This window comes from Papaver somniferum, unplaced genomic scaffold, assembly GCF_003573695.1.
Source record: "Papaver somniferum cultivar HN1 unplaced genomic scaffold, ASM357369v1 unplaced-scaffold_18, whole genome shotgun sequence".
NCBI lineage: Eukaryota > Viridiplantae > Streptophyta > Magnoliopsida > Ranunculales > Papaveraceae > Papaver > Papaver somniferum.
The window spans coordinates 666,754-694,187 of record NW_020627707.1 but is presented as its reverse complement, the minus strand read 5'-3'; the positions used below and the strand labels follow the sequence as shown (position 1 = coordinate 694,187).

General features: G+C 35.5%; 1 protein-coding gene across 1 annotated transcript; it reads right to left on the bottom strand.

Annotated features, from left to right (window-relative positions):
- Positions 1-7,880: 7,880 nt before the first annotated feature.
- LOC113337801 (pentatricopeptide repeat-containing protein At1g53600, mitochondrial-like) lies at positions 7,881-8,540 on the bottom strand. Its single transcript, XM_026583386.1, has one exon. The coding sequence runs from the start codon at positions 8,538-8,540 to the stop codon at positions 7,881-7,883; it is 660 nt and encodes a 219-aa protein (XP_026439171.1).
- Positions 8,541-27,434: the final 18,894 nt, after the last annotated feature.

Below are 27,434 nucleotides of genomic sequence, written 5' to 3'. Positions count from 1 at the left end.
AGGAAAATATAGATTTTTGCGACACTTATTCCCCTGTAACTAGAATTACTTCTATTAGAGTTTTGATTGGTGTTGCTGCAGTTTATAATCTTGTGATTCACCAAATAGATGTAAAAAAAACATTTTTAAATGGAAATTTAGAAGAGGAAATATATATGGATCAACCGGAAGGATTTGTAGGCCCGGGACAAGAGAATAAAGTATGCAAGTTAGTTAAGTCTATATATGGATTGAAACAGGCTCTGAAACAATGGCATGAGAAATGTGATCAGTTAGTTATTTCTAACGGGTTTAAAATTAAAGAAAGTGATAAATGCATATATTACAAATTTGAAAATGGCTCCTGCATTTTCATTTGCTTATGTTGATGATTTACTGATTTTTGGTTCTAGTTTACAGATTGTTAATGAAACTAAATCATTCTTATCACAAAACTTTGATATGAAAGATTTAGGTGAGGCTAATGTTATTTTGGGAATTAGAATAACTAGAACTGACAGTAGTATATGCCTTGATCAATCTCATTATATTGAAAAATTACTAAAGAAGTATAACTTTATGTTAGAGCATAGCTCGGTCAACCTCGCATGCGTTGCTATCTCAAGCATGTTTGTCAATGTTAGTGATCAAAACTATAAGTCTTGATTTCTAGCCTACATAGCTAAGTCTCGGACTAGGATAGAAAAGTGTAGTTGAGCTCAAGGACTTCATGGCGATTCATCATACAACGACGAAGATCTATACAAGGAACCGTGGAACTTCATCAACAAAAAGGTATGTGGAGACTTGAACTTATCTATCACTCAAAAGTCTATCTCTTCTATCTCCAACTTCTTATGAGACAAAAGTCGTATGTTATATAGACTAGATCATACATACTTGACATTTCGAGCTGAGCATTCATTGCTTATCTTTTATCTCGAAATCAAGTGTTTGTAAAGAGTTTCGCTTTGATCAAGTTTATCTTCACCTAGTGACGAAAGTCATGAAAAGTTTCAATCACTTTGAGAATTACTCTGACGTGAATCGGTCTATGAATAACGGCTACATAGCGTCCTCTGAGAATGTCTCAATGATTGAAATGAGAGTTTAGATTACATAACCATGTATTCCTTGAACCGAAGTTTTCGAACTTTGTTGATCAAGAGAAATCGGGAGGATTGTGGAATTGTCTTGCCAAGTCCGCGAACTGTCGGTCTCGACCGAGAATTTCTGCTAGGATTTTCCAAAACTCTTTTGTGTGTTAAGTCCGCGAACTCAGTCCGCGAACTGGCGGAAGTTCTCTTTCCGAAAATTTCTGCTGAGTTTGGAAAACTCAACCGATTAACTTAAGTCCGCGAACTTGTTTGTGAACTTAAGAGGTTATGATCTAAAGATGTGCTCTGAACATGAAACATTAAATTACTAAGGAATGCTTTATGCAAAATCAGGTTAACGACTTAAAGACTTCATTGGGATTGTGAAGCCAGGCCTATACTACTTTATCGTAGTTGTCTGGTCTGATCTTGCATCTTCTATCGTACGAGTACAATCAATTGATTGACTTGAGATCGTGAGAGTTCTCCGATAGGCAAGATAAAAAAGTCACAAACATCTTCGTCTCCTGTTTGTGATTCCTCAACAATCCACTTGTGTAATCAGGAAGGATTGTAGAGAGGTGATTGATTAATCTAGGTTGTTCTTCGGGAATATAAGACCGGATTATCAATTGGTTCATGTTACCTTGATTTTATATCTAAAGACGAAACAAAACCTAGGGTTTATCCGTGAAAGACAGATTTATCCTTTTATAGACTTTTCTGTGTGAGACAGATCTGTTTATTATCAAGTCTGTGATTTTGGGTTGCATCAACTCTTGGTTGTGGGTGAGATCAGCTAAGGGAATCAAGTGTGCAATATCCTGCTGGTATCAGAGGCGTAGGAGTAAAATTATACCTTTGATCGGTGGGAGACTGATTGGGGTTCAACTATAGTCCAGTCCGAAGTTAGTTTGCAGTAGGCTAGTGTCTGTAGCGGCTTAATACAGTGTGTATTCAATCTGGACTAGGTCCCGTGTTTTTATGCATTTGCGGTTTCCTCGTTAACAAAATTTCTGGTGTCTGTGTTATTTCTTTTCCGCATTATATTTTATATAATTGAGATAATACAGGTTGTGCGTTCGTGATCATCAATTGGAAATCCAACCTTTGGTTGTTGATTGATATTGATTGATCCTTGGACATTGGTCTTTGGTACCGTCCAAGTATTCCTTGTATTTGATAAAGACTCGCTATTGTTTTTAGCTTGAGTAAAAATCAAATCAAGAGAGAGATATTAACTCATTGAGATACTTTTATCTAGATTTAGTATGACTGTCTAGTTGATTCTCTGGCAAAGTATTTCGAAGTTAGTCCATACAGATTGTTAATCGAAATATTGGGTGGTGTTGTTAGACCTCCACTTTTTCACTTTAGTGATTGTAAACCTGCATGTACACCATTTGACCCTAGCATACGACTATATCCTAACGATGGTGATGCTATAAACCAGCAAGAATATGCTAGTATCATAGGGAGTTTAAGATATGCTACTAACTGTACCTGTCCAGATATTTCCTATGTTGTTGGTATGTTATGAAGGTAAACAAGTAGACCAAGTATTGAACATTGGAATGCAGTGCGCCGTGTAATGAGGTATCTGAAGCGAACTGCAAATTATGGTATTCATTACCAAAGGTTTCCCGCTGTACTTGAGGGGTACAACGATGCAGATTGGAATACTCTTTTGGAGGATTCTAAAGCTACGAGCGGATATGTGTTGAATCTTGGTGGAGGTGTAATTTCTTGGAAGTCTAAGAAACAAAGTATTATTGCTCAATCCACTATGGAGTCAGAGCTAATTGCACTAACAACTGCAAGTGAAGAGGCGTGTTGGCTACGCGGCTTCTTATCAGATATACCTCTTTAGGAAAGGCCAGTGCCTCCCATCTTGATTCATTGTGATAGTTTTGCTGCCATCGGTAGAGTACAGAACCGTTATTACAACTGTAAGTCGCGACAGATTCGACGAAAGCATAGTACAGTAAGAGATCTTATCGTCAACGGTACCGTAAAGATTGATTTTGTGAGATCAGACGATAACCTTGCAGATCCTTTTACAAAAGGATTAGCAAGAGAGAAAGTCTGGAACACTTCTAAAGGGATGGGACTAAAGCCCATTGACAAGTGATTTTAATATGATGGCTACACTACCTGGAGACTGGAGATCCCAAGAACAGGTTTAAAGGGAAAAAAGAGTCATATAATAAATCGGTAAGAACCACAACCAAGTATCTTGCTCATCCCTAGAAATGTTACAATGCATGCGCCTATGTGGTTCTATCATTGCAGTGACTTGAAGGTTGAGTTTAAAACACTCTTAATGAAATCTATATCTTTTTATTAAGTGGGATGTTTACTGCAAGGCATTCTTCATAGATTTACCTAAGTGTGTGAGAAGTGTGGCCGCTTCTATGGGAATTGGGCTATTCTCTAATACACACACGACATACTGTGATAAGAGCACAAGGCCATAATGTGATGGCTTATAGAACACCATTAATGGAATACATTGCGTCTAACAGTACTTTATATATCCCCACAAGAGATCTTAGTTCAAGACATAGTTCACTTTGATCCTGGTATACTAAGTCTGTACGACTAAGTGGAAGTTCAAATCTACGAATACTTCCATCTATGCTTTGTATTCTTCTTGCTATATTCTATTTAATAAATATAAGTGGGGGATTGTTGTTATATTTTTACTAAATATGAATCGTTCCATTACTTTTGAAATTCAAATTTGTGTTTGAAAAATATAGTAACCGTTTTGTCAGTTTGAAATCTTACAGTGCAGTTTGACATGGTAACTTTGAAGAGACATGTCTTTTCCATTTCAAACCAAAGGTTGCATCTCTTGTGTTTGATAACGGTTCTGAATGAACATGTCTTTTCAAATGGTTTCTGAAAGGGTGTTTAAACGCCTATATAAACCCATGCCTGCACTGAGTTTTACATATACCTCTTCCCCCTGTTTTCTTCTTCTATTCTTTCTGTCAATTCACTGATTTCCTAGCAAGACAAGAGTGGTGATCTTGTTCTCTATTTGGTGCAGAAATAGAGAACTATACAGAGAGTCTGGGCTGTTGTATCCTGGGGGTTGCGCGGCCGAAATCTGCTGCAACGGATTGACTTCCGCAGAGAAGCGAATAACCTTAAAGAGAGTGACATTGTTCGCGCCTCAATCCAGATTTTTCTTGTAGTATCTTTTCATTTGCCTTTGCTGTTTACAGGCTATATTTCCAACACTATATAAAGGAGAACTCTATCAACTAGGAAAACTAATCCCCACACCTCGTGTGTGTTACTAGTTGCATAACTAGAGTCGATTCTCCTTTAACCTTAGGTTTCTTCTCGAGACCCTGTAGGTTAACGACTTGAAGACTTCATTGGGATTGTGAAGCCAGACCCAACTATTCTCTTTGTACTTGCGTGATCTGATATTATTGTTTCTATCGTGTTGAGTGCAATTGAAATAATTGGCTCGAGATTTTATATCTTCGATAGGAAAGATAGAAAAGTAATCACAAACAAACTTTGTCTCATCATTTGTGATTCCACAATAACTTGTTTCGCTAGTCGATTAAGTTTATTGTGAGGTGATTCATAATACTAGGCTGTTCTTTGGGAATATAAGTCCGGTTTATCAATTTGTTCCTGTTCACCTTGATTTATCAAAAGACGGAACAAAAACTCTTGGGCATTTCTGTGGGAGACAAATTTATTAAATCCTATAGACTTTTCTGTGGGAGACAAATTTATTAAATCCTATAGACTTTTCTGTGTGATATAGATTTGTCTATCAAGTCTTCGACTTTGGGTCGTAGCAACTCTTAGTTGTGGGTGAGATCAGCTAAGGGAATCAGGTGCATAGTATCCTACTGGGATCAGAGACGTCAGGAGCGCAACTGTTCCTTGACTCAGTGTGAGATTGATTAGGGTTCAACTATAGTCCAGTCCGAAGTTAATTGGGAGTAGGCTAGTGTCTGTAGAGGCTTAATACAGTGTGGTGTTCAATCTGGACTAGGTCTCGGGGTTTTTCTACATTTGCGGTTTCCTCGTTAACAAAATTCTGGTGTCTGTGTTATTTCTTTTCCGCATTATATTTTGTTATATAATTGAAATATCACAGGTTGTGCGTTAAGATCAATAAATTAGAATATCCAACCTTTGGTTGTTGATTTACATTGATTGACACTTGAACATTGATCTTTGGTACCGTTCAAGTTACTCCTCTTATTCAGTCGGTCTCGCAGATTTCTATTTGCTGATTGCGGATTGAATTAAGAGTTAGAGATATTAAACTCTTTGATATACTTTAATCTGGATTGAGTCTGACTGTCAGTTGATTCTCAAGACAGTGTATTGGAGCAAGTCCTGTCAGATTGCCAAACTAATTGTTGGGTGTGGTTTTTATACCCCTGCATTTTCAAATACAAGCTCAATCTAAAATGGAGGCAGAGTATATTGCTTGTTATGGGGAGACTACTCAATCTGTTTGGATAAAGAACTTTATGAGGGGTCTTCTAGTTATTGATTCTGTATCTACACCAATGAAGTTTTATTGTGATAACCAAGCTGCAATCAGTTTTGCGAAAGACAATCAAGGATCAGGAAGAGTAAAACATATTGATGTTAAGTATTTCCTGGTAAAGCACAAAATCAAAGATGGAGGAATTGTTATTTCTCATGTTTCGTCTGAACGTATGATTGCAGATCCAATGACAAAAGGTTTGAGTCCTAAAGTGTTTAAAGAACATGTGACGGCTATGGATGTTGTTGATATTTTCTAAGTTTTTTCTGAAGCATGTATGTTTTGGTTATATACAATACATAATCAACTACTTCAGTTATGCATCAACATATCCAGTTTTACATATGCTTCATATGCTTCTATTTCATTTCTTAAATGAGCCATAATACGGTTCTGTTCTGTAGATACCAACACTAAAAGATTATGCCAGCTAAAAATATTAAATTACTATCAATGGACCGTCTGGTTTTCTGATTATAGAAATGGACTATGCATCGTTTAAGTGGTGCTTCAGTCTCTATAGTCATTTTCTAGCGTGATGTTTGACTTAAGGATAAGGTTCTTTACGATCTTTACCTCACTGATTGGGATTACAGTTTTCTAAATTCAAAAGGGTAGCAACCTACATTTTTTTTACTGATTTCTAATCCAAATTCTTCACTTGGGTGTTTACAAAATTCAGAAAGGATTTGTTGCTGACCAAAGTGGGAGAATGTTAGCTTTATTTGGTTTAGCAACAAATTAAGTTTTGTCTTTAACTAAGTTGGATTAGTGCAATCCTAATCTGAAAGTTTAAGGTTTAGATTATGTATGACAGTTTTCTGGTATGGTCAAGGAAATGACATTCTTTGACCATTGCAGGTGGCATACAAGATAATATGTGTTGTTCTAGGATTGTTCTTCAACTGATGATGGCAGGTAGAAGGACACCCGTTCCTATGTAGAATGAGGTGGACTCTATTCTAGCCTCTTATATAACTAAAGTTTATACCATCAATGAAAGATAAGAGGAGATTGAACTGGAAGTTTATCTAGCTGAGAAATATCCTAGTACTGCTAGTATAATTGATGTCTGTCAAACTTCATATCAATCCTAATCTAAGGTATGTCCCTGGCCACATATATTTGTTTTAGTGAACTGTCTAGTTAAAATATTGAAGATCCTAAATATACAGTAATATCAGCATGAAGCCATTGTAACTGAACATGCTAAACCAAACTCTAAATCATGCCTAACCTATAGCAGTCATGTTTAAGTTGTTGATATTCTAACAAACACAACCTGCAGAAGCCCATGGATTTTGTCTTAATATGGTCATAAGGCTTCAACTTAATGACACAACCTGCATAATCCCATGGATTTTGTATTTAAATCTTCAACCCACTTTGCTTCCATATTCTTCTTGTTATAACGCTTCTTGTTGTAGCGGCAATCCGTAGGATCCAAAGAATAATAAGTTTCAATAATGACCTTTCGAAGAACTCTTCCATTCTTCAAAACAAATTTAACCATCTCCACGTACCCAGTGAACTTCTGTATTTCAATCGACTTGAGGCTTACTACCAAATAATGAGGTACTACCTTAAATGTTGAAACGTTCCCGCTGTCGTTGCATGTAAAATTGACCTACAACTGATGTTTTAAGTTTAGACACACATGATGAAAATCAACAAGGGAATGAAGCAGGTAGTGATAACTGTTAAGCTTCTTTTCTTTGTTCAATTAAAAGCAACAACAATAACAAACAGATTTGAGAGGTGTAATATACCTGATCGATGACGAGTGATTCCAAATTTGGAGAGATATCTAGAAAGTTGAATCATGTTTTCATTTGAATATCATACACTTCCAAGCGGATCAAATTACCAAAGGTAGGGAAGCTTGTAGACAGAACCTTTGCGCGCTTGAGAATCTGATAATAACAAGGCATACAAAAAACGATACTAAAGTGAAAACAATTATACGTCCTATTGATTGTAGAGTAAATTTGCATTTGTCAGGTTCAAGCTTAGTCAGAGGGGTGTGAGAAGAACTTATGGTATCGTACAACATATTTTGAAAAGAAAAATCAAGAGATATTGAGGACCCCAGATCACTATATAGAATAATCAAATCGCCTAAGATTATAAAGAAACAAACACTAAAACGTAAGAAAACATACCTTAAAGTAAGCACCTGAGATTTTCAAGAGCTTTACATTGCAGAATTTCTCTATAAACTTAGATAAAGGACCAGATCTGTTATCTATGTCGCCTTCAAAACCCATTAATCATTGCATTTGAAATAACCAATCCATGTATCTGAATACCTTCTTTAAATTACCCAAACTTGTACAAGTATTCAAAATTACCATTATGGTAGTAGGATTTACTTCAACGTGCTCTTCTCTTCTCATCTTTGAAAAACACTCAAGACCTTTTACCCATTGCCCACTCTTCATATACCCACTGATCATTGTAGTCCACGAAACAACATTGTTCTCAGGCATCTTCTGAAACAATACTTCCGCATCACTAACCTTACCATTCCTACAATACCCATGTAAAATCGAACTCCATGAAATGACATTTCTCTCGACCATAGAATCGAACACAAAAACCGCTCTATCCAATTCACCAAGCTTCAAATACCCCTTAATCATTGCATTTGAAACAACCAGGTCTCTACCAATTTCAGGCATTTCATAGTAAATCTTCTCAACTTCATTTAACATTCTAACACGAAAAAAACGCGTTATCGTAACAGCATATGTAACCACATTTCTTTCAGGAACTTTACAAAACAATTCATAAACTTCATTAATGTGACAAGTACTGCGAGTATAAGCTGTAATCATAGCATTCCAAGTTGCAGTATTTAGTTGAGTCATTTCATCAAACAATCTCCGTGCTTTTGTAATTACATTGTTTTCTGCATAGGCAGTGAGCATTGATGTCCAATATATGGTGTTTTTAGTAGGTATGAAGGAGTTAAGACGCTATGCTTTGCGCGCTAAATAATGCAAAGAAACTGAGGCACCTTTCATGCACTCTGAACTAGCGCAACTAACATATAAATTAAAAGGCGTCGAAAGTTACGTGAAACTATAAGTCATACCATTCGATCATGTACTACAAAATACCCTCAATTCACGTCAATCTTTGGATTTGATGAATAAGGCATTATCCCAAACCTGAATTGATAGGCCATACTCAAGATCCAAGAGGCATACACGATTGACATTCTTTAGCCGCAAGTTACTACAAGTCTGGCAAATTTCGACTTTTTAAAAAGAATATGTATATTATTACCATTTTTGTATGTATGGATTATCACCATAACATGAAGTCTCCTTATGAAGCTCTGGTTTTGCCTACAATCAAGAAACTCGCACAAAAGATGTCAGCTTGAAGAGTTTAATATATTACCATTGAACTTTTTTGCTAAAAGAATTGTATGCAAAAATTATCAAAGAGAATTAATGTTTCATTATCTGGATTCTTCCTCCTATATACCATATAAATTAAACCTTAAAATTAGACAATACACGAAGGAAGATCATTCTTAAGTCGTTGATGCGGAATTAGCTGATACCAATTTCACTGGTCCAAAAGATATTTTTATATTTTTTGTTTCTCTTCCGATTATAAGCTTTGTAATAAGTTTTTTTACTTTTCGATTAAAATATCTCGTTTCCTAGTTGAATCTATAGGTTTTAAATTTGTTAATAACACATGTTAATTTTAAGTTGAGAAATAACAACGAGAACATAATAATAAAAAATAGAATTCTCTTTCCATTGGAATTCTTTTTGGGATTCCACATCATATATTATTTTTATTTGTTATCTTGACGTGACAAATGATAAAATATTTTAATGTATCCAATTTTGATCTTTATTATGATAGTATATTTCTTGAAATTCAAACAGAAAAAAGAACTCGATAAGGTATCCCTAATTTCACTATTTATCTAAATATATTTATTGCATGCAGTAACATTAACATATATTTATTACATGCAGTAACATTAACTAAATTATATTATCAAGAGAATTAATGTATCATTATCTGGATTCTTCCTCCTATATACCATATAAATTAAACCTTAATAAAATTATACAATACCCAAAGAAAGATATGAGGTTATTAAAGCGGATTAGCTGATAACAACTTCACTGGTCCAACTGATATTTTTATAATTTCGGGTTCTTTTTCGATTATAAACTTTGTAATAATATTTTTTACTTTCTTTTAAAATAATTCGCTTAGCACAGGTTTTGCATTGCTTCAGCATGAAACCCTTTAAACCAGCTTATTAAATTGCGCCACTCCAACCTTCTTAACACCTTCTCTAGTGTTGTAGGTTATGAAAGCACACACTCAGTGGAGCAAAATGTTGTCCATTGGAGCTTTAGATTGATATCACTTAGGTTTCAAGTTTGTTAATAAATTTTAATAATGCATGTCAATTGTAAGTTGAGAAATAACATTAAGAACATAATAATAAAAATATTGAATTCTCTTTCTATTGGAACTCCTTTACGAATTCCACATCATATACTGTTTTTATATTTTATCTTGCTGTGACAAATTTTAACGTACCAGACTTTCAGCTTTATTATGATAATATATTTCTTGAAATTCGAACAAACGAACAAAAAAAAAACTCGATAAGATATCCCAGAAATTGTTACTATTTATCTTAATATATTTATTACATGTAGTAGCATTAACTAAATTTGATTATCATATAAAGTAATATATACAGTATTATATTATCATGTACAATCTTAACATTAAGGTAATTAATTAGTTTAGAATGTAGTTGAAATCTGTTGTTGTTTTATTCCACCAAATTGCAAAGCCTCTATCTGCCCAAGAAAAATATTAAACATTAAATTGTTTTATATAAAATTCACGATATTTAAACATTAAATTGTTTTATGAAGGTAATTAATTAGTTTAAAATGTAGTTGAAATCTGTCGTTGTTTTATTCCACCAAATTGCATAGTCTCTATCTTCCCAAGAAAAATATTAAACATTAAATTGTGTCCATGCAGAAAGGGGTGTTGTTAGGAAATAAGCCAGTCGTGTTCGTATTATTGGAACATGACTTCATATTGGGTAAAGGAAAATGTGAACATATTATATGTCGACAATGTGGGAAAGCTATCTTTGGATCCAAGTCGAATTGTTTTTCACACATAATATAACTTGCTGGATGGTAATTACTATCTTATAGTCCCTGCTAGGAGGGCTACCATCATATTGGCAGATAAATTCATGCATATGTGCCACCAGAGTGTTTGGAAAACAAAGATTCTTCTGGTTCCGTGGATTACTAGAAGATGGTAGATCTTGGGTTCGTTATGTAGTGAAACATGAATATAAGAAATATCATTAATATGTGATTTTAGTGATTTTTGTGAAACTTATTGTGTTGATTGTTTTTAGTGATTTTTTTATTTTTAAATACATTTGTAAATTTTACCACTTCTGGCTTCTTAAAATACGAGGAAAAATGCTCAATCTCATCAAAAAAGTCAGCAGTACTATCAAGTGTAGTGTTTAATTGCATCTATTATTATGGCACTATAAAGTAATTGGTTATGATGGTGCAAGTTCATAAATACTCGAGAAGTACCCGAGCAGAAAAAAAAATCAACAAACTACATGCTGTAAGAAAAATACTACCCCATGGTCCAAAGACTCCATGCAATTTCCAATAAAAAAAAATTTACCGATCAAAAAAAAAAATTCCAATAAAAATAAAGGTATATACCAAAAAAAAATTGGTTATGAAGGAAGTTGAACAATAAAAGTTATGCTATACAGTTCTAGCACACAAAAGGGAAACCTAGTTCACTTCCCAGCTTATTTGCCCGCAAAATCTAAAGCCTAACCTCCCGACACGTTCTATGGTTTGACAAGAAAAATAAAACACATCATTTAGGAGTTTAAAAGCTTAATGACGCTGTTAGCTTATTTGGTTTAGCAACAAATTAAGTTTTGCTTTTAACTAAGTTGGATTAGTGCAATCCTAATCTGAAAGTTTAAGGTTTAGAATATGTATGCCAATTTTTTGTTATGGTCAAGGAAATGATATTCTTTGATCATTGCAGGTGGCATACAAGATAATATGGGTTGTTGTAGGATTGTTCTTCAACTGATGATGGCAGGTTGAAGGACACCTGTTCCTATGTAGCATGAGGTAGACTCCATTCTAGCCTCTTATATAACTAAAGTCTACACCATCAATGGAAAATAGGAGGAGATAGAACTGGAAGTTTACCTAGCTGATAAATATCCTAGTACTGCTAGTAAAATTGTTGTCTATCAAACTTCATATCAATCCTAATCTAAGGTATGTCCCTGACTACATCTATTTGTTTCAGTGAACTGTCTAGTTAAAATATTGAAGATCCTAAATATAAAGTAATATCAACATGAAACCATTGTAACTGAACATGCTAAAGAAAACTCTAAATCATGCTTAACCTATAGCAATCATGTTTAAGTTGCTGATTTTCTAACATTGGTATCAGAGCCCTAGGTTTAATCAATATTCTTTAACTAGTACATGTTCTTGTAGTAATTAACTTGTTAAGTTTCAGATCCTTAGAATCAATTGGAATTATATGTTGTTTTGCTTCAGAAGTTCCTATGTGTCTATGTTATATGATATGTATCGCCAAAGTGATACAAGAAGAAACAAAGTACATGTTTTTCAGTTAAGGAACTGTGTGAAGTAGCGTTCTGGAGATCACTGGTATGATTATACCCAAAGGTGAATCATACTTACGACGTCTTGAACGGAACAGAATAATTTGCTTATATGCGGTAGGTGATAATTCTTCGAACCAAAAGGTGAAAAGGGATTGTTATATGCTAAATATAAGTCGATTATCTTTGTTTTATGGTTAGAGACTTGATATATCGTAGTTTTCACCCAAAGGTGAAGCTCTGGGATATCGAGTCTGAAATCAGAATAGTTATTATATAGAACTCGTATGTTTTGATTTGTTATACCTATATTCCTTTTCATATGCCAATGTCATATGCATAATCAAATCATAAAGTTTTAAATGGTATGAAAGTTACGATCATGAATCATGTTCAAGTCCAAAGGTTTATAGTTGGTATTGAGCCATTGAATGGCACAAATTAATCAAGGTGGAAGTCGCAGGTTGAAATAGCTTTGGGTTATATAGATTATGATATTGTTTTAAACCCAAACCAGAAACACTTTCTGATACTGCCAAGAAAAGTGAGAAGCGGGATTACCTTAAATGGGAAAAGGAAAACATGATGAGTCTTCTGATCATGCGTGGTGTTATTTCTGATGCTATACGAGGTGCTATTCCTGATACAGAGACATCTAAATAACTTATGGAAGTCATAAAGTCACAGTTCACAAGTTCCGCAAAATCTATGGTTGGAAGATACATGGGTCAGTTGTCTTCTATGCGGTACAATGGGGAAGATAATGTTCGAGATCATATTATTCAAATGGCTGATCTGATCTACAAGTTAAGGGGTTTGGACACGAATCTTACAGATGATTATCTAGTTCAAAATGCAGTTAATTCGCTTCCAAAACAGTTTGACGGTTTCAAGATTGCTTATGTTAGAGCATAGCTCGGTCGACCTCGCATGCGTTGCTATCTCAAGCATCTTTGTCAATGTTAGTGATCAAAACTATGAGTCTTAATTTCTATCCTACATAGCTAAGTCTCGGACTAGGATAGAAAAGTGTAGTTGAGCTCAAGGACTTCATGGCAATTCATCATACAACGACGAAGATCTATACAAGGAATCGTGGAACTTCATCAACATAAAAAGGTATGTGGAGACTTGAACTTATCTATCACTCAAAAGTCTATCTATTCTATCTCCTACTTCTTATGAGACAAAAGTCGTATGTTATATAGACTAGATAATACACATTTGACATTTCGAGCTGAGAATTCATTGCTTATCTTTTATCTCGAAATTGTGTGTTGGTAAAGAGTTTCGCTTTGATCAAGTTTATCTTCACCTAGTGACGAAAGTCATGAAAAGTTTCAATCACTTTGAGAATTGCTCTGACATGAATCGGTATGTGAATAATGGCTACATAGCGTCCTCTGAGAATGTCTCAATGATTGAAATGAGAGTTTAGGTTACATAACCATGTATTCCTTGAACCGAAGTTTTCAAACTTTGTTGATCAAGAGAAATCGGGAGGATTATGGAATTGGCTTGCCAAGTCTGCAGACTCAGTCCGCGAACTGTCGGAAGTTGTCGACCGAGAATTTCTGCTGGATTTTCCAAAACTCGTTTGTGTGCTAAGTCTGCGAACTTAGTCCGCGAACCCAATCCGCGAACTGACCGAAGTTCTCTTTCCGAAAATTTCTGCTGAGTTTGGAAAACTCAACCGATTAACTTAAGTACGAGAAATTTTTTGTGAACTTAAGAGGTTATGATCTAAAGATGTGCTCTGAACATGAAACATTAAATTACTAAGGATGCTTTATGCAAACCGTGGCTATAATGTTCATGAGATGATTCAATCGAATCGAATCATCTTTGTTTCAATTGTGTCTTGTGTAGTTACATAAGATCTCATAGCAATTGAACAACTCTTTAACTAGTTCATTTGAGTCAATTGAACTAGTTATGGTGAAGAAGAACAAGGTTGATATGAAATGCTCATATGGTTAACCTTTTGGGTTACTATGTTGAACCAACATACACGTACACATTTGGGCATGGTTTTCACAAACCCAGTAAACGTTTACCCAAGTGTGTGTGACAAGCTAAGTTTTCGATCTAACGGTTGAGAAATATTGGCTTGAATCTAAATCAGGTTCTCATCTAACAGTGAATAAGGATTGCTTTGTACCTAAGGAAAAACCATAATTTGAAGGCTATATAAATGAGACATCTAGCATTGTGCAAAACTAATCCCCACACGTCTGTGTGCTACTAGTGCGCCCGCTAGAGTCGATCTCCATTAACCTTTTATTTTCATCTCTAAAATCAGGTTAACGACTTAAAGACTTCATTGGGATTGAAGCCAGACCGATACTACTTTTATCGTAGTTGTGTGATCTGATCTTCCATCTTCTATCCTACGAGTACAATCGATTGATTGACTTGAGATCGTGAGAGTTCTCCGATAGGAAATATAAAGAAGTCACAAACATCTTCGTCTCACTATTTGTGATTCCTCGGCAAACCGCCTGTGTAGTCAGGAAGGATTGTAGAGAGGTGATTGATTAATCTAGGCTGTTCTTCGGGAATATAAGACCGGATTATCAATTGGTTCTTGTTCACCTTGATTTATATCTTAAGACGGAACAAAACCTAGGGTTTATCTGTGGGAGATAGATTTATCCTTTGATAGACTTTTCTGTGTGAGACAGATCTGTTTATTATCAAGTCTGTGATTTTGGGTTGCAACAACTCTTGGTTGTGGGTGAGATCATCTAAGGGAATCAAGTGCGTAGTATCCTGCTGAGATTGATCGAATTTTGAATAGTGGTAAATAAGATTGTCGTTCACTCGGAATTGTTGAAATTGATTTTAGGCTTAAATATAAAAATACTAAAAATAAGAAATTATATACAAAATATGTCACTGGATGAAGAATTCACTGGGACTCAGGATTTCACTGCTTTCATATTCAAGTGGTTCAAAAATTAATCCTATACATTTATCGCTCAAACAATAAAAATATCAACTCTAATATTTTGCCAAGGATAGATTTCGTAAAACATCAATTGTAAATTACAAGCATAGTGTATCTAAAGCACCTAAGACTAAGCATACACTATCTAATAAGATGACAATTGATTAATATAAATCATAAATCATTTAAAATCGGTGTAAAAAGTAAATAAAAGAATTAATCAAATTACCACATTGATGAAATCCAGCTTCCTCCGTCATCCCAATGTTGGGTTTAGCTCATTAGGTTGGAAACACACTCGAAATATAATTTCATTGCTCAAAGTGTTTACAAATAATGAAAATGGGAGAAAATTATTAACGCAATGATTTTATTTTTCTCTCCCAAACTCTCCCCCTCAAATGTGCTCTCTAGCTTTCTATTTATACACACAAATAAGCATTACTCAAATATATTCTTCCATAACTCCAAAATATTCTTCTTTTTAATTAAAAATATCTTCATTAATTTTTCCTTCTCTTTATTCTCCATATTTCTTTACTAAACTCATATCTTCTTTAATTCACAGAATAAAATCCAAGATAAAATCTTCCAAGGATATCTCTCTTGTTTAATACAAGATAACTTCCTTTTTCTTCAAATTCTTCCTGTTTATAAGGAAAGAAGATATTCTTATCTTAAAGATAATAAATCCTTTAACGGTGGAACCAGATTTCCCGCAAATATTCTTTTTGAATGTTGAAGATGAAGGGTGCCTCTTATCCTTCTGTTGGGGTGCCGATAGTTATTTGGGTGTTGAGAACAAATTTGGGCTGCACATAACCGCGGGTTCCCCTTAGACAAATCTGAGGTCCGCTTAGCAAATGTCCTTCGGGGGTGCCTTTAGCAATTTTTCGAGCCGATTCTTCCAAAAATACCTACAAACACACAAAACACCAAAATAAGTACAAAATCGAATACCAACATAGAGAAAATTGAGGACAATTTAGACACAAAAATGTGTCTATCAGGTTAACCTTTGATTTTCATCTCTAAAATCAGGTTAACGACTTGAATACTTCATTGGAATTGTGAAGCCAGACCGATACTACTTTTATCGTAGTTGTGTGATCTGATCTTCCATCTTCCATCGTACGAGTACAATCGATTGATTGACCTTTGATCTTCTTCTCTAAAATCAGGTTAACGACTTAAAGACTTCATTGGGATTGTGAAGCCAGACCGATACTACTTTTATCGTAGTTGTGTGATCTGATCTTCCATCTTCTATAGTACGAGTACAATCGATTGATTGACTTGAGATCGTAAGAGTTGTCCAATAGGCAAGATAAAGAAGTCACAAAATCTTCGTCTCACTGTTTGTGATTCCTCGACAATTTTCTTGTGTAGTCAGGAAGGATTTTAGAGGGGTGATTGATTAATCTAGGGTATTATTCGATAATATAAGACCGGATTACCAATTGGTTCCTGTTCACCTTGATTTCATATCAAAAGACGGAACAAAACCTATGGTTTATCTGTGGGAGACAGATTTATCCTTTTATAGACTTTTCTGTGTGAGACAGATCTGTTTATTATCATGTCTGTGATTTTGGGTTGCAGCAACTCTTGGTTGTGGGGAAGATCATCTAAGGGAATCAAGTGCGCAGTATCCTGCTGGGATCAGAGGCGTAGGTGTACAACTGTACCTTGGATCAGTGGGAGACTGATTGGGGTTCAACTATAGTCCAGTCCGAAGTTAGTTTGAAGTAGGCTAGTGTCTGTAGCGGCTTAATACAGTGTGTATTCAATCTGGACTAGGTCCCGGGGTTTTTCTGCATTTGCGGTTTCCTCGTTAACAAAATTTCTGGTGTCTGTGTTATTTCTTTTCCGCATTATATTTTATATAATTGAAATAATACAGGTTGTGCGTTCGTGATCATCAATTGGAAATCCAACCTTTGGTTGTTGATTGATATTGATTGATCCTTGGAAAATTGTCCTTGGTACCGTCCAAGTATTCCTTGTATTTGATAAAGACTCGTTATTGTTTTTAGCTTGAGTAAACTCCTTGAGATACTTTTATCTAGATTGAGTCTGACTGCCTAGTTGATTCTCTAGCAAAGTATTTCAGAGTTAGTCCATATAGATTGCTAAGCGAAATATTGGGTGGTGTTTTTAGACCCCCGCTTTTTCAATTGGTATCAGAGCAGGCAAACACGTTTAAGACCTAACAAGTCCATGTTTGTAGCGATCTGACTCTATGGACAGTGGTGCTATCTCTATTAATGTACCACCAGTCTTTGATGGCTCAAACTACTCAGCATGGAAAGTTGCAATGTGTGCTTATCTTCAAGCATGTGATTTTCAAACCTGGGTATGTATTGTTAACGGCTATAATCCTCCGGTTAATACAAAAGACGATGTATCTATACCAAAGGATGTTGGTAGTTATAGTCCTGAAGAATCTCTTGCTGCAATGCAAAACTCTTTTGGGTTAAATGCTATCAGATAGGCTGTTACACCAGATCTTCAGTACTATATGGCTACTTGCACTAAGTCTAAAGAAGCATGGGATATCTTAGAAACTGTATTTGAAGACAAGAGATACATTTCTAAGAAACATGCCATCAATGGAGGGAACAACCTCAACACTCCTTCCATGAATACCGCCTGTGGACATGTGACAATTCGTGATCCAAATTCTGTTCAAACATTTGCATCCAATGTTGTTTCCGAGACAAGTAAATCCTCTAACTTATCTTGGGTTGATGAGTGTTGTTCATTCGGTTATCGGTTCAATAAACCGTTGTTAACAGAAAGGATCAAGGATTTCATGAAGAGGAGCGTTAGATGTGATAAACATCCACTGTCAGCTATTGCTTCTAAAGATTCTATGGAGATAAATCTTCTTGTGTCGACGTCTTGAATACGTCTGTTGAATATGAAGTTACAACTCTCGCAGCAGAAACCTCCATACACTCAATATCCGATTCAGAAATTTTGTCTGACACAGAGATTTTCGATTTCTTGAACAAAGAGGTCCTTCAAGAAAATCTTCAATTAAAAGCTTTATTGAAGAACCTGGAATCTTTAATCCAAGTGAAAGATCTTGATATAGATTGTATTAATGATCAACTCACCAGGACTGTTTTTCTAAAGGAAAAAGAGATTAATACTCTCAAAGATGATCTTCAACGATTATCTGGAAGTTCTGGTAAAATCTCAGCAATGTTATTTGGTCATAAATCCTTTGGAAACACCAATGGTTTAGGATTTAAGAGCAAGACTGCAGATATCGTCAACTATGTTCCTAAGTGTCATGGGAAAACAAAGGCTAGCAGTTGTAATAAACATAAGGCACTTAAACAAGACAAAGCTTCGCCGGGTTGTTCGTTTTGTGGAAATGCAAATCATGTTCAAAACACGTGTTGGAGATTCAAGCAGAGGAACAAGAGAATTTCTAAACTGCAAGAGAACATGGAAATGTTGAATCTGGATAACCAAAGGTCATGCAAAACCAATGCTTCCAGAATAAGAAGAAGGAGGAAACCTGTTTTTGCAACAAGCCTTGACAAGCAAAGGGAGCATATGGCTCACTTTGTCTCTGGCTGAGCTCGGAGACGCCTGCGTCCTCACTCTTAGCTTGAGAGGATTGGGGCTCTGCATCTTGTGACTCAAGTATGTATCTTTGTTTGTTAAATATCCTGCTAACAATATTGTTTTTGGATCCTTAAACTGTGGAAGAATGCGTCAAGGATTAGGATTTGACTTTTTAAATCTTCTTATCTTCTTCTTTCTTCTCATACGTTTTCATGGCTCTTGTAACTAGAAGCACTTCTAAAAGTAATGCAGTAGAAGCAGTCAACGTATATCTATGCAAAGGAATTACTTCCTCAAGGATGATAAAGAAGAAATCTATAATCAATGAGTTCATCAATAACAAGAAGGAGTTTTCTGTAGATTCCCTGAGAAAGATATACAATACCTAGTAAGTCTTCTTTTTGGATTAGTTGGAAGAATAACTAGTGCTTTGAATAGCGATGATTGTGACTACACATAGATATTTTTTGTTTTCATCTTCTTATGTTATTTTTTAGGTTTATTGGTTATTAAATTCTAAAACTATTTGGAGGATGTTGTTTATTGCAGTATTTTTAATGGTTTGTGATATTGCAATATTTTTATGGGATATGTATTGTTTGCATCCGTGAACTTGAAGGTCCCATATTGCGGTCAAAAGGAAAGTCGTTTATGAATCGGTATTCGTATTGATGAAAGGACGAATGGACTTTTGACATATACAAAAGTTATGCCTATGCAGTCATGTATTTGATGGAAAATAGGATAAAATCTTTTGTTTGACAAGGATAAAGTCTATTATATCGTTATGATGGAAATTAGAATAGATCCTTGTATGTTATCCACGGTATTGATCTTCATTGATCCATTTTATTATGTCTTACCGTGAAGGCTCCATTGTGTATCTTATGTTGAGCACGATACAACTAAGTCGATTATTCTTATTCGCTTTGTTGGTTGTTCCATAAGATGCTATAAGTCGAGCATTAGGAACTAAATTAATCAACCAGTTTGGTTATTTAGTTTGTACTCCATAAGTTTTCTTTTTTATGTCGAGTACATGTACAGTTAAGGTTGTCATATTCTATAATGAACTTAGTCGAGGTTCCATAAGTTCTCTTATGTTGAGCCCAAAATAATTAAATTGATTACTTCGGTGATTAGTTTGGTTGTTTGTATTCCAATTACATTAATTATAGGTTCTCTTGTAATTAATCTAGTTGAGTTTTCATATATTCCACAAATTATTGTGTTGATATACTAATCATGTTCTATTGGTTAACGTAATCGTATATTCCGTAAGGTTTTCCTTATGTTGAGTATGTGAACGATTAAGTTAGTCATCTCCGTATGATTACCTTAGTCGTATCTCCGTAAGTTTACTTATGTTGAGCACTTTCAATTAAATTGATCAGTTTTGTGGTTTGATTTAGTTGCCTTTTCAATTGAATTAATCATGGGTTTACTTGTGATTAATTTGGTTGAGCCTTGGATATAGAAAATCATTTCGATGGTTTTTGGTGTCCAATTAAAAAATCCTTCTTTTCTTTCGAAATTAAGGTCACTCTTGTTGTTCTTTCGGGAATGACATCAAATGGGGGAGAGTTCTTTTGAACTTAAGGTCGCTCTTGTTGTTCTTTCGGGAATGACATCAAATGGGGGAGAGTTCTTTTGAACTTGTGCTTAATGGTAATATCTTGTGGGGTGTGCGGCTGTGGAATTTTCTAGGGGTTATCTTGTATCTTAAAACTCCTGGATGAATGCATTTAGCTTCGGCTTTATGATTGCATCTAAATTAAGTTGGTATGTATTTTTCTTTTAGTCTATGAAATGTTTCTGAAATTTCATTATGATCCCGTTCTTGTACCTTTGCCAATTTTATTGACAAAAAGGGGGAGAAATAATGTAGTTCACACTACAAATACATATGGTTTTCGGATCATTGTGTAAGGGGGAGTGGTTTCCATGATCGAGATGGAGTATTGACTAAGGGGGAGTGATACATATCACCGTAGTATTATTGTTAAAGTCATGATACAATTGGACTTTGATATTACATAATAATACTATGACACTGTATAATAATGATCGAGAATCTCGATTTCTCTCATTGTTATATCTACGAATCTTCAACAATGGTGATGCTAAACTTACAACCTTTGGGATCATTGGAGTACTTGTAAGGACGAAGATTTTAGGGAACGTTGAAGAATCAGACTATGGAATAGGAGCCACTAAAGTTTATCTTTTTTATATTCCATATGTATTAATAGTTTTTTCACTAAAATTGACAAAGGGGGAGATTGTTAGAGCATAGCTCGGTCGACCTCGCATGCGTTGCTATCTCAAGCATGTTTGTCAATGTTAGTGATCAAAACTATGAGTCTTTATTTCTAACCTACCTAGCTAAGTCTCGGACTAGGATATAAAAGTGTAGTTGAGCTCAAGGACTTCATGGTGATTCATCATACAACGACGAAGATCTATACAAGGAACCGTGTAACTTCATAAACAAAAAGGTATGTGGAGACTTGAACTTATCTATCACTCAAAAGTCTATCTATTTTATCTCCTACTTCTTATGAGAGAAAAGTCCTATGCTATATAGACAAGATCATAACATTTGACATTTCGAGATGAGAATTCATTGCTTATCTTTTATCTCGAAATTGTGTGTTGGTAAAGAGTTTCGCTTTGATCAAGTTTATCTTCACCTAGTGACGAAAGTCATGAAAAGTTTCAATCACTTTGAGAATTGCTCTGACGTGAATCGGTCTGTGAATAACGACTACATAGCGTCCTTTGAGAATGTCTTAATGATTGAAATGAGAGTTTAGATTACATAACCATGTATTCCTTGAACCGAAGTTTTCAAACTTTGTTGATCAAGAGAAATCGGGAGGATTGTGGAATTGGCTTGCCAAGTCCGCAGACTCAGTCCGCGAACTGTCGGAAGTTTTCGACCGAGAATTTCTGCTGGATTTTCCAAAACTCGTTTGTGTGCTAAGTCTGGGAACTCAGTCCGCGAACCCAATCCGCGAACTGACCGAAGTTCTCTTTCCGAAAATTTCTGCTGAGTTTGGAAAACTCAACCGATTAACTTAAGTCCGCGAACTTGTTTGTGAACTTAAGAGGTTATGATCTAAAGATGTGCTCTGAACATGAAACATTAAATTACTAAGGAATGCTTTATGCAAACCATGGCTATAATGTTCATGAGACGATTCAATCGAATCTAATCATCTTTGTTTCAGTTGTGTCTTGTGTAGTGACATAAGATCTCATAGCAATTGAACAACTATTTAACTAGTTCATTTGAGTCAATTAAACTAGTTATGGTAAAGAAGAACAAGGTTGATATAAAATTCTCATATGGTTAACCTTTTTGGGTCACTATGTTGAACCAACATACACATACACGTTTGGGCATGGTTTTCACAAACCCAGTAAACGTTTACCCAAGTTTGTGTGACAAGCTAAGTTTTCGATCTAACGGTTGAGAAATATTAGCTTGAATCTAAATCAGGTTTTCATCTAACGGTGAATAAGGATTGCTTTGTACCTAATGCAAAACCCTGATTTGAAGGCTATATAAAGGACACATCTAGCATTGTGCAAAACTAATCCCCACACGTCTGTGTGCTACTAGTGCGCCCGCTAGAGTCGATCTCCATTAACTTTGATTTTCTTCTCTAAAATTAGGTTAACGACTTAAAGACTTCATTGGGATTGTGAAGCCAGACCGATACTACTTTTATCATAGTTGTGTGATCTGATCTTGCATCTTCTATCGTACGAGTACAATCGATTGATTTACTTGAGATCGTGAGAGTTCTGCGATAGGCAAGATAAAGAAGTCACAAACATCTTCGTCTCACTGTTTGTGATTCCTCGACAAACCGCCTGTGTAGTCAGGAAGGATTGTAGAGAGGTGATTGATTAATCTAGGTTGTTCTTCGGGAATATAAGACCGGATTATCAATTGGTTCCTGTTCACCTTGATTTCATATCAAAAGACGGAAAAAAACCTATGATTTATCTATGGGAGACAGATTTATCCTTTGATAGACCTTTCTGTGTGAGACAGATCTGTTTATTATCAAGTCTGTAATTTTGGGTTGCAACAACTCTTGGTTGTGGGTGAGATCAGCTAAGGGAATCAAGTGTGTAGTATCCTGCTAGGATCAGAGGCGTAGGAGTACAACTGTACCTTGGATCGGTGGGAGACTGATTGGGGTTCAACTATAGTCCAGTCCGAAGTTAGTTTGCAGTAGGCTAGTGTCTGTAGCGGCTTAATACAGTGTGTATTCAATCTGGACTACGTCCCGGGGTTTTTCTGCATTTGCGGTTTCCTCGTTAACAAAATTTCTGGTGTCTGTGTTTGAAGTAATTTTTTTATTGTGGTTGTAGTAAATAGGATTCGAACTCTAAGACTTGTTAAGATTAATTTTAAAGGAATAAAATAGAGAGTTACTGGGTCTAGGATTCGGCCAAACTCATATCAATAGGTTAAATTATTCATTCTCAAACAATTATCGCTCGACAAATAAAACAACACCGACTCTTATTCTTGCCAAGATAGATTCTCCAAACATTAATTATAAATCGTAAGCATGGGACATCAAACATCTAAGCAAGCATGACCCATCTAATAAAATAATCACTAATTTTTTCAAATCATAATTCTATTTTAATTAAATGCAAAAGTCAAATAGAAAATAAAACAAATTCACCCAAGTATGAAGTCCGGCTTCCTCCGTCGACCCAGTGTTGAGGTTTAGCTCCACATGGTGAAAACACTCTCAAAATAATATTTCATTGCTCAAAAAGGTGTTTACAAGGAGAAAAGGTATAAAACAGTGTATTTTCAACAGTTATAATTGTTACAAAACCCACTGTTACAGAGAACCTAACAGAACTGTTGCGAACTCAAAATAATTGTTGGAAAAATTGTTACAAAGTTATTGAGTTTGAAAGTATAGGTCACGGTTTTTCTGCGACTGCTTTTAACTGCTGTTTCATGTTGTTCTTCTTCTATAATGGCAGCAGTAGAGACAAGCTCTGCGACTCCCAATCCTCAGCCTCTGTTCGAACCCCTAACTCTCCATAAACCTTCTTTGATACTCCAACACCCTATATATACTACTCAAGCCTTCGAATATATCCTCATTACTCCGAATGATCTCTTCATACTTCAGGCAGTAAAGAATAAATTCTCGGAATATTTTCTTTCCTATCTTTCATTTCCATGCGTTAAAATTCTACAGACACGCTCTAGACTTTATGGTGCACGCATACGACTGAGTCAATACGCTGTAGAGACACGCAACGTTTCAAAATATCACCACGAAATCCCGCGTATTTCTACAACCTCTGTTTCATGGGATATCCACGTAACTTACCTTTTTTTATCGAAACCAAAAACATTACCACCCCTGTTTGGATAAAACAGGCCCAAATCAAACAAAATCCGAGAGGCAGTCCAACAAAAACTCCCTCGACATCATGCCAGGCATCTCCGCCGGTGAAAGCTAACTTCCCCTGTATCACTTCAAACTGATCATCCAACAAAATATAATCGATTCTAAAGCACATGCCAACTTTGTTAGGCCAAAACAAATCGTTCCCAAAAGTTTCAGCCATTTAGTCTCTCAAGAACCCCACAAAGTCTCGAACCCTAATTCTGGTTTTTTCCAAACCAGATTTTCCCGCAAATTTTGAATTCAAATGGGAAGAAGAAGGTCGCCCCTTAACCAGCTGCTTGGGTGCGAAAATCAGATGGGTACCCCTTATCATTTGAGGTGCCCCTTATCCAAAAGTGAGAGCCTGAATAACACGTGTCCTCCGGGTGCAAATAACAACTTTTCGAGCAACTTTCTCCATAAGAGCTTATTCCACAAAAACACCTACAAACAAGTTTATTAGTGATAAAATGAGTCCCAGCTAATGTATTTATGGGTGAAAATGTGTCGCACTTTCGTGCTCATCAGTGTTATTTCTTTTCCCCATTATATTTTATATAATTGAAATAATACAGGTTGTGCGTTCGTGATCATCAATTGGAAATCCAACCTTTGGTTGTTGATTGATATTGATTGATCCTTGGACATTAGTCCTTGGTACCGTCCAAGTATTCCTTGTATTTGATAAAGACTCGTTATTGTTTTTAGCTTGAGTAAAAATAAAATCAAGAGAGAGATATTAACTCCTTGAGATACTTTTATCTAGATTGAGTCTGACTTCCTAGTTGATTCTATGGCAAAGTATTTCAGAGTTAGTCCATACAGATTGCTAAGCGAAATATTGGGTGGCGTTGTTAGACCCCCGCTTTTTCAGATTACAATATGGCTGACAGAAAGTGGGATGTAAATGAGTTGATTACTTTTTCTATCAAGAAGAAGAAAGGCAACACCGTGAAACTGTAGAGTATGCACATCTCTCGATTGCTGGTCCTAGCAACAAAAAATCCTAAAAATCAGATGACAATAAGAAATCTATCGGGCATGCAAAGAAAACTTCACACTATGAGTTAGCTATTAAGGAAAACAGTCCAACAACTGATAAAGACAATAATCCAGCGGCTAAGAAAGATAATAGCGTGTATTTCTTTTATAAGAATCCTGGACACTTTATGAAGTTTTACCTCAAATACCACAACTAAGAGTTGCTACGACCCAAAGTCGAAGACATGATAGACAAATCTGTCTCACACAGAAAAGTCTATAGGACTGAATAAATCTATCTCTCACAGAAATACCCAAGAGTTTTTGTTCCGTCTTTTGATAAATCAAGGTGAACAAGAACTAATTGATAACCTGGACTTATATTCCCGAAGAACAACCTAGTAATATCAATCACCTCACAACAATCTTAATCGTATGGTAGCGAAACAAGATGTTGCGGAATCACAAACGATGAGACGAAGATGTTGGTGATTTATTTTTATCTTTCCCTATGGGAGATATAATCTCAAGTCAATTATTCAATTGAACTCGTACGATAGAAAATGGCAAGATAAGATCGCTCAACTACAAGAAAGTAGTTTCGTCTGGCTTCAGAATCCCAATGAAGTCTTTCAGTCGTTAAACTACAGGGTCTCGAGAATAAACCTAAAGTTAAAGGAGAATCGACTATAGCAAACTAACTAGTATCACCACAGGAGGTGTGGGGATTAGTTTTTCCAATTGATAGATGTTTCCTTTATATAGTTTTCAAATCAGGGTTTGCAATCCAAGTTACCTTGGTAACAAAGCATTCAATATTTACCGATAGATGAAAAACCTGATTCAACCAAGCTAATATCTTTCAACCGTTAGTTCGAAACTTAGCTTGTCACACACAAATGAAATGCATTCATTTAAGTTTGAGTAACCGTACCTAAACGTGTACACTTAGTTGGTTCACAAATAGTTAACCAATGGTTAGCCATATGAGCACTTTCATATCAACCATATTCATCTTTCTCATAACTAGTTCAAATGACTCACAAGAACTATTTCAAGAGTTGTTCGATTGCTTAGGTCTTTATTCATAGACACAATTGAAACAAAATCGGTTTAATTCACTTGAATTAATTCATGAACAATATAGCCACGGTTTGCAAAGATTGCATTCCTTATAATTTATTGTTTTAAGCTCATGAACTACCGATTTTAGAAATAACCAGCTTGGGTACGTGTACGGGTATGCGTACCTTAGCTACCGGATTTGAGTTTACAAAGTCAGCAGAAATTTTCGGTTCGAAAACTTCTGTGGGTACGCGTACCTAAGGTGACTGGTTTACTAGTTTGCAAACTTACAAACTCAACAGAGATTTTCGGTTCGAAAACTTCCGCAGTTACGCGTACTCAACTTGTCTTCTTCACCAATACCGCATGCACACATATGCACGCACTTGGTTTCCGGGACATGGATTTATACACTATTGTGCAAATACACTATATATGCTTATATCCATAGTTGGTAATCTCAACTCTACATTTCAATTATTGAAACATTCTTCTATAATGTTATAATAATCGTTATTCATGACTATCGTCATCAAAGCTATTTTCAAGATTGAAACGTCATCATAACTTTCATCACGGGTAAAGATGAAAGTGGTTAAAGAAAAAGCTCACCAACACATATTTCGAGAAAAAGATAGGCGGGTAAACTCGGCTCGAAATAGAAAATGTGTATGCATGAAAACTATCATACTTATACGACTTTGTCTCAAGAGTAGGAGATAGAATAGACTTTTGAGTGACAGATAAGTTCAAGTCTCCACATACCTTTTTGTCGGATGAAGTTCCACTTATTCCTCGAGTAGTTCTTCGTCTTCTTAATATGATCGACATGGAGTCTGGAGCTCAACTGCACTTAACTATCCTAGACCGAGACTTAGTCATAAGTAAACTAGAAATCAAGACATATAGTTTTGATCACTAATATTGACAAACATGCTTGAGATAGAAACGCAAGCGAGTTCGACCGAGCAGTGCTCTAACACAATGTAAATGAACAACCAAAGGTTGGATATTCTAATTGATTGATCTTAACGCACAACCTGTGATATTTCAATTATATAACAAAATATAATGCGAAAAAGAAATAACACAGACACCA

Coding starts and splice junctions, on each gene's coding strand:
- LOC113337801 (XM_026583386.1), bottom strand. CDS start 8,540: ATGCTCACTGCCTATGCAGAAAACAATGTAATTACAAAAGCACGGAGA.